This window comes from Equus caballus, chromosome 14 (assembly GCF_041296265.1).
Source record: "Equus caballus isolate H_3958 breed thoroughbred chromosome 14, TB-T2T, whole genome shotgun sequence".
Classification (NCBI taxonomy): domain Eukaryota; kingdom Metazoa; phylum Chordata; class Mammalia; order Perissodactyla; family Equidae; genus Equus; species Equus caballus.
Genome location: NC_091697.1, coordinates 100,662,018 through 100,677,121, shown reverse-complemented (window position 1 = coordinate 100,677,121; position 15,104 = coordinate 100,662,018). Strand labels below are relative to the sequence as shown.

General features: G+C 40.6%; 1 protein-coding gene across 26 annotated transcripts in view; it reads left to right on the top strand.

Annotated features, from left to right (window-relative positions):
* The window catches only part of RASGRF2 (Ras protein specific guanine nucleotide releasing factor 2), a 214,970-nt gene that overhangs the window by 41,869 nt on the left and 157,997 nt on the right, over positions 1 to 15,104 (top strand). For all 26 annotated transcript variants that reach the window (XM_070234592.1, XM_070234603.1, XM_070234591.1 and 23 more), the window contains exon 2: positions 12,948 to 13,054. In XM_070234592.1, the coding sequence (XP_070090693.1) occupies positions 12,948 to 13,054 (107 nt within the window). The remainder of the gene's footprint in view (positions 1 to 12,947; positions 13,055 to 15,104) is intronic.

Sequence of the window (15,104 nt, the reverse complement as noted above, 5' to 3'; positions counted from 1 at the left end):
CGAGTGTGAGTCCGTTACTGCTGCAGGGCCTACAGCTTAGGGCATATGCCCTGGGGCATTGCGGATGATCATCACGCCTCTATAAGCCTATTTCCTTATCTGTAAAATGGGAATAATCAAGGGGTCGTTGTGAGAATTAATGAGCAAATGCAGGAAGCATCTTAGTACTGGCGTACGTTAGGCACTGAATAGATGTTAGTTATTATTATCACGCACGGACGTGTAGGCATAAACATCATCATGTGCTATGCAGGTGAAAGAAGCTCCCCTGAGAGTGAAAGTCCTAGAAAGTATAAGCTATTCAACTGCTTATAATTTCCAGTTATGGTTTCACATATGGAGCCGCTTGGTTGCTGAAATTGTGGTGTGAATGTCATTCAGTAGCTAATTATCGTGCTTGTCAGATTCAGCCTCACATCAACTTTGGCAAAGATGTGGAGCAAAGATCCCTAAAGAAAATCTAAAAACAATTAAAAACACCCAAACTATTCATATCTTTTGCCCACTCGTGAGAATCTCAACCAATGGACTAACTCAAAATTCAGATATCAAGTTTTATGTACCAAGGTGTTATGAGGAATAATTGAAAACCTTCTCAATGTTTCAGAAACAGGCAACTACATTTAAGTAAACTGTAGTTATAGCCTCTCTATGCAACATTATACAGGCTTTATGAATGTTTACCACATTTTAAGTAACATGGAACAATGCTTAGGTTATCATGTGACTTGAAAACACTGGGATAACATTGCATATGCAGCATGAGCTCAATTATGTTAAAATGGTTTTAGAAAATAGACTGGGTTGAAATACATCAAAATTGAACAATGGTTGTCTTTGGGTGATGTTGGGATTATGGATAAAATTTCCCCTCTAATTTTGCTTTTCTATATTTTTTATATTTATATGATATATGTGTGTTATTTTCATGGTCAGGAAAGAAATAAACTTTTTCATAAGGTGTAAATAATGTACATGGTCGGTAGACAAAAGCCATGATATTTGGCTTGTATTTTCACAATGAAAAAAAAGTCAAATGCATAAGGCACAGACTGAGTTGTTTTGTTTTCCTCAGAGAGAAATAAGAGTGTAGCATAAACTAAATTAAAGACACACTGCTTTGGAGAATTTGAGGGAGGTTTAGCTTTTTGAGGATTTTTGGAGAGGCAGCAAAAATATAAGGCTCTGCTGATGTACAGGTACGTGTGTCAGTTTTATTTTCCAGCACTGAAGTTTGGTATTCTTAGCCATTCTGATCGTTGGAAATTTGAGACTGTCATTTTCTTCTAAGTGTCTGACAGCTATAAGCTTTCAGCTATCAGCAAATGAGGTGAAAATGTATTTTTAATTTTAAAAGTCTTTTTAGGGAAAGAGGCCCAGCAAAACCATCATTTATGATTCACATCCAGGCAACATTTTAAGCTCCCTTCCTAATCCTGCTCCTATGGTATTTAATAGCCAAGCATGTCCACCAGATGTGCTTCAGGTCCGCTTATTTACATAAAGGATTCCAGCAAGTCATTATATATTTTTCTACTTATAAATAAGTGCATACCAAATAGCTCTCTTTTTCGTATTGCTATGCTTCAGCATATTTGTTTTAGAGCAGGAAGATGTCTAATAGGCCCTGAGTGTTCTTTGCATCTTTATCATGCGTAGGACTACGTATTTATATTTATATATCTTTAAAATGGATATACTCTTTGTGGCTAATTTGAAAAATGCATAAAATGTATGCATAAGAAGATAACAATTACTCAGGGGTAACTACCGTTAACATTTTGGTATGTTTCTTCCACTTATTTTAATTATCCTTTGTCATAAATGTTACCAATTCTGTGTTTATTCTCCAGCTTGCTTTCCTTGCCTGCCCTCTTCATGTTGGTGCATATAGAACTCATTCTCTTAAACTACTTATTCATGGTGTGCTATAGTGTAGTTAGCTGTTTTTTTGTTGGTAGACATTTAGGTTGTTGCCTTTTTTCTTTCTATTAAAACAATATTGCAATGCGCATCTTTGCATGTGCTCTCTGAGCACGCGAGTGTTTTTCTAGGAAGTAGAATTACTCCATGATGGGCTTTGCTTGTACATTTTCTTTATTTGGTATGTATTTTCCATATATTTGTTTATTTACAAGCATACACACTGTATATAAGTAGATGTTCCATATATTTATTTTTGTTTTAGATTAATGGGTTAGTTGCATTTCCCCTATTGCTCTAAATTTTGCTTTTTCGCCTTACTGACATAATACTGACCTCTTTCCATGTCATGTATACGAAAGTGGTACAGTGTTACAGGTGGTCTGAAATTTTACAGCAGGTCCACAGATATGGACTGGAGATATGACTGGGAATTTGCCTTCTAGCAACCTAACTTTTAAAAAACTTTGTATGTCCTTTACCCAGATTCACTAGCTGTGAACCGTTTGCCCCATTTACCTTGTCTCTCTCTCTCTCTCTCCCTGTTTCTATGTGTATGAACTCATAATTTTTCTTTACCTTGTTCACTTGGCTATGGTGGTGTCTGCCAGAGTTCTCCACTATAATGTTATTATTTTTTCCTGTGTAATTGTTAATAACTTATGGGAGAGATTCATCCATGTTGATTTAAGTATAAGTAATTATTTTTTTCTTGCTAAATAGTTTTCCATTGTATTAATATGCCATATGTTGTTTATCTATTCACCTGTTGATGGACACCTGCATGGAGGTGCATCAACCAGATCACCCTTAAAAGAAGTGGTTGCTGCCCAGCTGTGGTGAGTGCTGTCAGCAGACAGCCTCTAGCTCTCAGCTCCTTCGGAGTCTACCACAGCTGCAGAGAGGTGCCTTGTCCAACGTTGTGTCCTTCCTGAGGCAGCCACATTCAGTGGCTGAAGGTTATATAAAGGTCCCACCATTTCAGCCTGAGCTGGGACAACTCTGACACAAAATTTTTCCTCTTTACTTCCATGGCATTCACTCCTGTTACACCAGCACCCCTTTCTCAGCCAATGCCTATGGCTGTTTGGGGGATCCTGTGCTACTAGATGAAGGAGAAGGAGAAAGCCCAAGCATGAGTTGTGGATGAGTCAGTTCACAGTCTTGAAAGACTGACAAGGGGAGGTTCTCCCAGTGGGTGGACCATCAGGTGATGTATCTGGTCATCCATTTTGTGTGAAAAGAGAAGTGGTCTGAGGTTCAAAAATATATAGACCTATGGGCAGTGGTGGATGGCCTGAGTGGCATCAAGGGCCTGGAAGGAAAAGGATTAGAGGTTTGGGGACAACAAAGTGTGAGTAGAAGCGTGTGGGTAGACGTTTGGGTCCACAATGTGATCATCTCTGAAGCATCCACCAGAGAATTTTAAGGACTCTGGATTCTGTTATTTTCCTCTGAAGAATGTTCATTTCTTGTTCTAGCAGGCAGTTTACTTGGCACTAAACAACCAAATCAACAAACTGACCTGGCACTTTATGTCAGCTAATGCCTGTCATTGGTCACCCCAGTGCTGACACAATGAGCTTATGAATAAAATGACCACTGTGTTAGAGATGGAGGTTACACCTTGGCCCAATAGTATAGATTTCTTACTAAGACTGATCCAGCTGCTGTCGCTGCTAAATGTCCAAACTGACAGCACAGCTTAACAATGAGCTTTCATAGGGTACCATTCTTTAAGGCGATCCACTGCTTCTTTGTGGCAGGTTTACTACATTTATTCTTACGTTTGAAACAGCTGTCTCTAATCTGCAGTTATGTTCATCCATTTGATTTTTTCATTTCAGATGTTATGCTCTTTAGCTCTAAAATTCCATTTGGTCCTCTTTTGTAGTTCCATGTCTCTGCTGGAATTCCCCATCTGTGTTATGACTGTGTTGTTATGACTGTCTTTTCCTTTGCCTTTGTGCACATTTCTAATAGCTGCTTTGAGGTCCTGTCCGCTAATTCCAACATCTGTGTCATATTTTCTCGTGATCATCACATTTTCCTGTTTTTTTTTTTTTTACACAACTAGTAATTTTTTGATGTATACTGGACATATTGGATGATACATTTTAAACTCTAGATTCTGTTGTTTTCCTTTGAAGAGTGTTCATTTTTATTCTAGCGGGCAGTTTACTTGGCTGACTCAATTCCAAACTCTGTCTTCCTGTGCCGGGTAGTAGCTGAAATCTTTGATCAGTGTTTTCCGTCTTCCAGCTGTTGCTTTGCACTGGGCTCTTTGGAGTTTTTCCTGTGCATGCGCAATTCAGGGGCCAGCCTGAACATATTCTTAGGGAGCATTATTATTAATTTAATTACTCAGAGTGTTCCATTTTAAATATCCCATAATTTAACTTGTCCCTTATTGTTGGACATTTTTATTATTATTAATGATGCTATGAACATTCTTGGACATAAATCTTTGAATGTATTTCTAATTATTTCAATGATATATAGATTCCTATATAAAAATAGTGGAATATTTTAAAGTCTGTGATGCAAATTGCCAACCATCTCCATAAAGATTGTAACCATTTCTATTTCAATCAGTACATTACACTTGCCAACTCTGGGTTTTATTATTTTTAAAAATTGCAATTTGAAAAAATGGTCTTAATGTACTAATATGCATTTGTTTTTCATATTTTCATGTGTGTTTGTGTCATTTATTTTGTTTTTGTTTGTGGGCACATGAATATTATGTTCCTTTCCCCACATTTCTATTAGGATGTTTGACTTTTTCTTATTGATTTAGAAAACTTCTTTATATATTAAATACATTAATTAATCCTTTTGTATTATCCAGTTTTTGATTCATGAGCTATGCCGTTTTGAATATATATGATAATTTTATCATTATTATTTGATGATTATTATTAGGGCTTCCATATTTGAGGTTTGCTCAATGAATTTAAGTGCTAATAATTATTGCTGAGTAGTGAGCACTTACAAAGTAAAAAATGAAACAACGTTTCAAAGGATTCTTTCTGTCACTTTTATAATGTTATGAACCCAATACGTCTGATTAAAAACCATCAATGCAACAGTGCTTCCTTGTTAATTTGATAAGTGTAACCAATGATTACCAATATAAATCAGGTACATTGTCATAAAAGATTTTCGCTCTTAAAAGGCACTAATTATTTCTTTACTTAGATATGTAGTTTATTTTATTCCCATTTTGGTAAATTGTCATGCAGTAAAAATTGAGATGGTCAGAACAGTAGCCTAGCCATTGTTATATGCATCGTCTGTTGCACAGTTGAATGGTAAAATTTTAGATTATGTTACATGTACTAAAGGATTTTGGTGGTGTGAGATATTAGAGGCCATCTGGTTCTGTTTTCCAATGTCAAGAATCCCTTTCTAAACACCGCTGAGAGATGGTCAACTGGCTGTGGCGTCCCATTCCGTTTTTAGAAAGGTCTTCCAAATCTCTAACTATAACCCATTTTTCCTATTTGTGCCTTCTGGAGCCACACAGAATAAATCTATCTCATTATCCATATTTCTCCTGCCCAGATTTTTGGTATAACCATGGCACCTCTTTGATAGAGCATCTCAAGAATTTACTTGCAGAAGCAGAGGAGCTCTAACACTTGCTCACATTGCTGTGTTGAAGTAATCTTTTCTCTGCTAAGTGGTACTAACTACCCCAGGTATTAACAGCATACATTTTAATAATACATACTTTTTGCACAAATGAGAATATGGTTGGGAAACGGAAAATAAATAAAACCAATGGCTGAAATGAGAAAGTAATGAAGATGACATGAAACAGAGAGGTTTTGGAGGTTTCATTCTTTAGAACCAGTGAATTTAGAAGTCCCAGATTAGTTCAGGAGAGGCCAGGATAGAATGGACATTGGAATGGTGATGAAGTGTAGTCACCTCACTGTGACAGTGGTGACTGAATTCACATGTACTCAGTCAGTGGCTCTAGGCTGACCGGAGTTAGATGTCTCTCTCTAAAGATAATAGATGAACGGGAGGACTGGGAATGGGGTGAAGCCAATCACATAGGTCAGATGTTATTTTCAGCAACATCTGTCCCTGTCTGGAGTGGTAATACAAGAGAAAGACAGGCAGTAGTATGAGAATTAATGAAATATGGAGAGGAGTCGTTGCCTTTTCCTGTGAGTCAAGGATGATGACATAAGCCACCATGCGTCATGCTTCCCATTTTATAAATTTCAATATGCCTTCTGATTTATGGGAGCTCAGATCCCTTGGTCAATGGAAGTTTCTCTGTTCCAATTTTTATATTATAGCCTTTCAAAGATTTGAAGAGCAACCAGATAGATCAAGTTCTTTTAGCCATTCTTAAAATGACAGGTTTTCTGACCCCTTGTCCTTATCACTCTCCAATGAGCACAGTTTAATTTGACTCGGTTCTTTGTGAAATTTGGAAGCCAGATACAATGTGTTGTTTCTATGGTGGTAGGAAAACTACTGTAGGAGCAGTTAAACTCATATTCTTTGAGTTGGATTCTAAGTTAAATTTCTATCCATTAAATTTTGTTTAATAGAAGAATATATTCTGAGGCATTTCTTAAACACTGATATTGTAGCACAGTGTGGATTTTATACATGCTAATACTTTATTCATAGTTTCACATTTACAGTCTATGTGTTGGCTTCTGTTGGGACAAATCATTCAGAAAACTCTTACATGTCATTGAAACTTCAAAATACAACTCCTTTCTAAGCCTTTGGGAGAATTACAAGTCTTTTCATCAAGAATATCAAACAATCACAAAAATATCCACAAGAACAAAACAACCAACGAACAACCAACCATCACAACAAAAACAGTAAGACCTCTTCTTAATCACCAAGTACCCAGTATGCTGGCTCACAATTTTAATCCCTCCTTTTCTTCTTTTCCCATGCACTTTTATCTGAGGAAAGCAGGAGAGGAAAGCAGGAAGAACACTTGAATTACCCAGTTTTGCAGAGCTGGAATGAGTCCTGTGTCCTAGGCAGACTCAAGGTGACTGATTCTCAGGTGATATCTGGCAATTCCACCACCAGACTGATAACAAGATGCGCTTCATACTTACAAGGCACTTTGGTGTGTATTATTGCATTTGATCTTCACCTTGGAGTTAGTAGGAGAGGTGGCCTTGTCTTTACTTGGCCTAAAAACAAGCAGAGCACAAGAGGAATTTGCCGGAGTTCACAATGTGTCACCAAGGCAGGACGTGAATCCTCATGTCCTGCTTTCTTGCCTGGGGCTCCTTCTGCTGAACCCCACTGCTTGCTCAGATGCTGGTATGAATCTGTGAAGTCAGCTTGTACTGAAGCTAATATGCCCGTGGCAAAGCCTCTGAATCTCAGAGTTGAAAAGGAACTGAACCAATAGGGAAGGGGAAAAGCCTTCAGCATCTTACATCTTTGCTTCTAAGAAGACCTGGATAAGTAGCTGGGTGATTTGACATGTTTTAACAGTAAAGAATGAGCTTCTACAAATAACCGTGATATGAAAAGATGGCGTCTATAAAGTAGTTGGAAAATCAGTCTCCTTTAATTTACACAAAATCTTCTCTGGAGCTAAAAGTGCCCGTGAGATAGACCTGTGGTAGAGAAATGATCCACTCTATAAAAACAGTCAACAAGGCTGACTTTTCTTCTTCAGTTAATGCCCCACCAGCGGGCGCAATGGTGACCAGATGCAGTGGGCAGAGAAGTCACTTGCAAGTAACATTTCAGTGTCAGAGAAGAAGGGGAAGGAATGCCCACCGGACTGGATTTTCAGTCTGTCTTCTCCTGTTAGCTATATATTTGTTTCTAACTTGCAGAAGCATAAAGACCAGAGTTTTAAGTGAGCTTGTCTTCTCCTATTGGGTTATATTTATTCTCTCTGCAAAAACACACAGCTTAAATAGCGGCAAAATCATTATAATAAAAACCAGAAAACTGAAAAATTAAAATTCATATAAAGCTGCAAAGATACCACTGAGACCCTGAATATTTAAATTTCCTAAATCTGTTCATTATGTTGTGTTTCTGGCATCGTATGGTCATTGTAGGTGAGAGGTGAGAATCTTTGGTGAGTCTGCTGACCTATGGTATTTGTCCTTACTGCTCTTCTAGGAGTTTGTGAGATCATCGTAATGTTCTGGTTTTCCCATCTTATGAAAAAAATACATGTTTGGTAGCTTAAGGGGTCTTTTTTATCCTTTCTCTGGATGCCTACCTGGATATGAATATATAGTCATAAAATTAATGTGTAGCTGTTTGAAGGAAATTTATTAGGTTAATTACACCTCATGTTTCTTTACTGATAATTGTTTATTCACCAAACATTATTAAGGGCTTTATGTGATCCTGGCACAGTGCAAGGATCACGGGTACAAAAAGACAAGGCTGGCAGGGAAGGGACACATGCATGGACAACTCTAAAGCGATGTGACTAGAGTGTGCATGGGGTTACTGAAACCCAGAAAGAGAGACTCCTTTTTACCAGAAGGTGCCTTAGAGGAATTGACATTTCAGTGACATGAGTCATGAGAGTTCAGTAAGAATTTGTAGGTGGAGAAGGGGCTTGGGATGAGGAAGAATGTCAAGTTGAAGAGAGACACTGAGAGAGAAGAGAATCAACCCTTGTTAAGCGCCACTGGATGCCAGGCACTGTGTGTCCACAGTTCATTCATATAAGGTCTATATCATCGTCCGCGTTCTGCCCAGGAGGAAACTCAGTCTCAGAAAGGTTATGTGACTTGCCCAAGGTCTCATAACTTGATTTACTACTTGGACGAGTCAGGATTTACACCCGGGTCTGACGACTCCACAGAGTAGCTGTGAGTAGCTTGAGGCTGAGGAAAGAGCTTGTCTTCTTGGGGGAGTGGTAGGTTGATGTGGCTGGAGCATGTCATGCATTGGAGGAAAACAGGCAGAAACAAGATTAAAAATGGAGAATGGAGCCAGTTTGTGAAGGGTGTTTTCAGCCTGCATAAGATTTGCTCTCAGAGGTTGAGAATAGCAACAAGTGTTTGTAAGCAGATATGAAAGCTCAGATTCATCTTTTAGAAAGAGGACTCTGGCCACATTTTTGGGTTGGAGGGAGTTGGCTAAGACTGGAGGCAATGACTCAGATTTACCCTCACTACACTTAGATGTGCAAAGAAAATATTTTTCTAAATTTGACCTTTCTCCTTAACACCCCCTCCCCACTAATAAGTGGAGAAAAAAGAAGCTGCATTTAGTGGAGAGTTGTAAACTCAGTCTGCTCCAATAATGTGAAAGTCCTCTTTCGGTAATTTGTTCTTCCCTCTGCGCTTCACTGAGATGATGTCTTAGTGAGTGGGGGCTCACACATTCTTGAGATAGTGTTTTGTGTGTGTGTGTGCACATATCAGAGGTTAGGGGGTCCTTGCCAGTACCCACTGGGTTCTGGTGTTGTCCTTGCTCTGCCTTGGGCATCTGTGGGCATCTGTTGGCATCTCTTGCTGAAGTGTGTGGCTGCTGTAATTTGTGGTCCATTTTCTCTCAGGTCAGTCACAGCCTATCTATTTCGCTTATGTGGTTCCACCTTGGCTCTCGCGGAGCTGCATAGGCTGCCCTGAGGTCTGAGAGTGCCCTTCCCCCCACAGTCGTCCACAGTACACTTGGGAGGGAGCATCCGCACCACTGAGAAGCCAGGGAGGCTCTGGATAGCCAAACTGAAACCTAGGCCCTTTCTTTCCTAACTGCTGTGACACTCATTTTACTGATTTACGTGATATGGTCACCATCCATGGAGTCACCACCCCATGTTGTCATGAGGGTAGAGGGTGGGGCAAGAGAACATTCTGTGAGATGACATCCTCTAGATCCCCAAAGAGAAAGTGGTACAGAAGCTCCTTGGCTTTTGGCTTTGTCATCAACCCTTTTAACAACTCACCCTTCTCTGAGATTTTAGCCCCAAGTTGGGAGAAGCTGTTCCATATGTGTCTCTGCTGCCTTCTGCTTTCTCTTTCTACTTTTGCCACTTTTCCTCTCTACACTTCTCCCTGTGTTCCCAATTCACTGAGACTTCTCTAGGTCATCCTGTCCTCCTACTGAAGGGGCCGTTAACCTCCCACTTTGGGCTGTAATAACGATACAAGGAGGGAGAGAGACCAGATATAAGATAAAAGGACTTCCATTGGAAGGTATTTCAAAGCTGTTGCCTCTGTCACCCCGTGATAAAGCTCTTACGGTCATCTAGGTGAGAGATTATAAAAGCCAGAAGAGAGTCCTAGGAGGGAGCACTGGTGAAACCAAATGTGGACCTGACGAGAGGGAGCAGTTGAGGGTGACTTTGGGTTCCTAGTTTGGACAACTCTTGGTTAAAGATGCACTTGGCAGAGAAAAGACAGGAGGAGAGGGAAGAGTTGTGAGGGCAAGGGGTAGGAGGAGGAGCATTAGGGGGTGGGAGAGCGGGAGGGAATGTAAGGAGCGGGTTCCATTTTGGACATGATTGAAATGCTGTCTAATGGGACAGATGTGGGGCTGGCGCCTGGGAGAGAATCTGCCTGGAGAAATAGTTTGGGAACAGCTAAGAGTATCCAGGGAGAGAAGGAAGAGAAACTCACTGTCATTGTAGATGTTGAATTTAAAGAGATAAACAAGATCATCAGCGTTTCAGTTAATTTTTGCACTTCATGATAACCCAGTACTTTGGGACTATTCCTTCTGGTTCCCACAGTGGAGCCGGTGAGAGGTCACAGAGTAATCTAGGGTCTCTGCTGCTACTTTTGATCCCCAAGGGGACCCCTCAAGCCCCAGGTCTGAGACAGAGATCCATTGTGCACTGAGTCCATATCAGAATGAGGCCAGAAGATACAAAGAAAGCTTTGATGAGTGGCTAAAAACAAATAATCTGCAGGTACATGCAGAGGCAGTGTTTAATTTTTTGTGGTTCAGCTGAATTTATTAAGCAAACTCCTGGAAACGTAACATGTACTTCTCAAAACTCTTTCTATCATTGTTATGCCTGAGACATGGTCTAACCTTTGAATGTGCTCTGCTAATATAATTGCCTTTCTGTCTTTTAAAGGTGGCTTTTAATTGGGTTCCCTAGCAGCAGCTGCTGTTGAGGTGCCGGTTGCAGACTTGCAATAGATTGAGCCGGTTCGTTAAATGTTTCCTCTCCCTGGACCAGGCGTCTGGGCTTGGGTGGCAGCCAGCAGTTACTGAAATGCCATCACTTAGAGGATTGCCCTTTAAGCCACTGATTTGCTATTTTATTGAGTTTCGACTCTTTTCCTCTCAAATTTAAATGGAGCTTTATTGAATACAGGGCTAAACTCAATTCTTCCCATTCTTGTGACCTTTTCATCAGGTTATTTCCCCCATGTTCATAGCATTTAGTCCTCCGGCTGGACAGGAGGTTTAAGAACTCACGACAGCTTGTCATTTATGGGGCTCAGGCCTGTCCGCGGGGAAGCGCGGTGGATTATCTCACAGGCATGACTCGGAGCCCTCCATTGGCTGAAGATTTATGCGCGGGTAACCTGAGAAGTCTCTTGGCCATTTGTTTTCCTTTTTTGGTAAAATTGTGCTGAAAAGTCTAATCTCCAGGATTATTGTCCTGAAGGTTTTTAGTTTTAAGTTTGAGTGTGTAACTGTCATGCTGATGCCTAGAAGCTTGGGGTGGGGTGGGAAGGCGGGACAACGGAAGGACCTCTGCGTTAGTCTTCGGTTCCCCTCGCGGAGCGGCTCGTGGGGCTGGATCTTTTCCTGCCCCAGGATGAAGTCTTGGGCAGGCGCGATGTGTTTTCTGACCATCCTCATATAATAGTATGTTCTCCCATCACCTTTCCTTCCCAGACGGTCTCAGTTCGGTAATTAATATGTCCAGCCTCAGGCAGACTGTTTAAGGTGAAAGCTTCTCCCGTCCTTGACTCAGATTTTAGATTCAGTTTGTCAAATTCCACCAAAAAAAAAAAAAAAAACCCTCTTGGTATTTCTGTTGGAATACCCTGAAATTATACATTAATTTGCTTTTTAGAGGTGATAAACATTTTCTTAGGTTTATTCTTAAATTATTTATATTTCTTTGCTACTGCAAATGCTGTTTTCAAAATCAAGTTTTCTGTTTGTTGATACTGTACCAAAGTACAATAAATTTTTGTGTATTGATTTTATATCCAACAATTTTGTTGCATGTTCTTATTCTAATAAGTTTTCAACAGATTTTTTTTGATAATTCTTTTTTTTTAAAGATTGGCACCTGAGCTGACAACTGTTGTCAAGGTTACGTCTTTTTTTCCTTCTTTTTCTCCCCAAAGCCCTCCAGTACATAGTTATGTATTCTAGTTGTGAGTGCCTCTGGTTGTGCTGTGTGAGACGCCACCTCAGTGTGGCCTGATGAGCGGTGCCATGTCCACGCCCAGGATCCGAACTGGTGAAACCCTGGGCCGCCAATGCAGAGTGTGCGAACTTAACCACTTGGCCAAAGGGTCGGCCCCACAAATTTTTAATATAGACAATTATGTAGTCTCTGAAAAATTACTTTTTCCTTCTCCATTTCTTGTGCCTTTTTTACTTTATTTTTCTATGTTGCCCTTCAGACAGAATTGGTAAACAGAAGTGATGATAATTGCCATCTTTTTCTTATTTTTTATTTTAGGGGAGTTGCTTGTTCACCATTAGGTAAAATGTTTGTAGTAAATTTTTCATAGATATCCTTTCTCAGGTTCGTAAATTTCACTTTCTAGTTTGCAAGGAATTTTAATCATATGTTTGTGTAGAATTTTATCAAATACCTTTTTTGTATCTGATGAGATGTTGTGGGATGACTCTTATTGAGGGGTGTTAACATGTACCCTCTGGTATCTTCTGGGTGCAAAGTCATTGCCAACTGGACTGGGAGTGGTATTACATTTTGAAATATGAATATGATTTGTATAATGCTGATGCATTTTGTAAACATATACCCTTTGTAGAGAAATATTGTGTTATCATGCTTAAAAAAGTAAAACTAAGCTTTGTTTGTTTGTTTTTCTCTCCAGTATTACTTTACTGTTCTTTTTGGCCACGAAGGTCAGAAACCACTGGAGCTGCGCTGTGAGGAGGAGCAGGACGGTAAAGAGTGGATGGAGGCCATTCACCAAGCCAGGTATGGGCTCAACTCCTGTGTGACATGGATTGTCTGGGTCTTGCATTGGGAGTATCCCTGTTGGCGGTAATTTTGGAAAAACTTGCAGTTCCAAGATGGGTTAGCCCTGGATACCTCCTCCTTGGTCTTGTGTGAGATGACTCTGAGCTTTCTATGGCTCTATTCCAGCTAAAGACGAAAGGTAATGGATGTAACAGTAATAATGACAATAGCTCACTTTTGTAGATTTGTTCCTATGTGCCAGGCACTGTTCTAAGTACTTCTTGATCAAGGAATTTATTAAATATATTGATTCACTGATCCTGTCAACAATCTGTGAGAGGGGTATCATAATTACTCCCTCTTTTACAGATAAGGAAACTGAGGCCTGGAAAGGTAGTTTGCTTGCTGAGGTCGCACAGCTAGTGAGGGGCAGTGCTGGGATGTGGCCCGAGCCGAGCTGCATCCGTAAACCCTGCCCTGTGCAGCCTGGTTATCGAGAAAGGTGATGCCAGCCTCTGTCAAGGCCATTAGAAGACTATGACTTTGCTTCCTCCTGAGAAATACCAGGAAGGTGGGAAGGAACACTCTAGGCCTCCGAAGGGAGCAAGAAATCCAAAAGAGACACAGGCAGACCTTGGTCTTTTATTTTCCTTATTCAATTCCAAAGTCCTGTCCATTTTTGCTTCAAATGGTCCCTACGCTTACTGCTTTTTGCCTGTCCTGTCTCTAATGCAGGCTCTGTCACTCCACAACTCCCTGCTCATGTGCTGGTGTTTCCGGGGCAAAACTTGAGCTGGGGCTTATTTTCTTCTCTTCACCTGACATGCCCTCTCTTCTAAATGTCCATTCATGTCTCGACCCACCTCCACTGAAACTTTCCCCCACAAGTCAGCCCTTGCTGGGCCCCTTCTGCAAATTGCTGCAGCCCTTGCATCACCACATGTGGCATACTTAATGATTTAGTACCACTTAGGTTATTTTTTTAACGTATTTCACGTGTGTGATTTCTGTCTCCAGAGCTGCACCTTGAGAGTGAGGAGGAGGGCAAGGGCACGTTGTTTCTGAATGAAGCACAGTGCTAATTATATAGTAGGTGATCAAGAAGCATTTTCAGATTGATTATAAGGAGAAGGAGGCGTTTGTTCTGAGTGAGTTTAGACTGTTCTTTGAAGCCTTGAGACTGTTCCTCTGAAAGGCTCCTGTCTCCCCTCCCCTCTTCTGTCTCCTGTGTTCGAAGGACCACCTCCTCTGTGGCGGGCAGCATGCTAAGTGCTTTACATACTTACCTTTTTTTATTCCTCACTACTACCCAGGAGGGTATTATTAACCCCATTTTGCAGATGAGAGAACCAGAGATTCATGATGCTTGAGCAGATTGGCCGAGATACAACACAAAGATCTAAACTCGTTCAGCTGCAGAGCCAGGTTTCACACCCAGGTCACTCTGACTCTGGAACCTTGCACCAATGTTCTGTATTACGCTTCTCTGCGTTATCGTCTCTTTTTCTGTTCAGTCGTTCCTTCTTCTGTGTCTTTTTCTCTTCCTCCATTCAAAGATGAAAATGGATTTTTGTGAGGTCAGGGCTAAGAGTAGAAGATGTTATTTGCAAAAGATTTCGGTTCCTTTTCTTTCCTCCCCTCCAAAATGTCTGAGAGATGCACAGGGTTGGCAACCAAATGCTGCTTTCCAGGTGTCCTGGGAATGGCTTGCTGTTGTCATGATCCAGGCACACTCTTCAGCCGTCTTTGCTGCCCGTGCTCTCTGGGGCTTTTGCTCCAGATTTAGGATTAATGTAGAAGGACTTGCTGGAGACAGAAGGCCAGGTCTTCAAAGGTGAAAGTTCAAAGATGAAAGCAGTATCAAGTTGGCAAAGCAGAGCGTTTGGGTCATTTCCAGACACAATCTTTGTGACTGCTTCTGTTCCTTTCTGCCTGGGAGTTAAAATGAAGTAAATAATTTAAGCATGCGTATTTGTCCATCTTTTTCATTCCAGAAGAGCCAGGTACCATTAGTAGCCTAAACGCCTTTGTAGTTGCCAAGCAAGTTTCATGGTGAATCAGATACAGA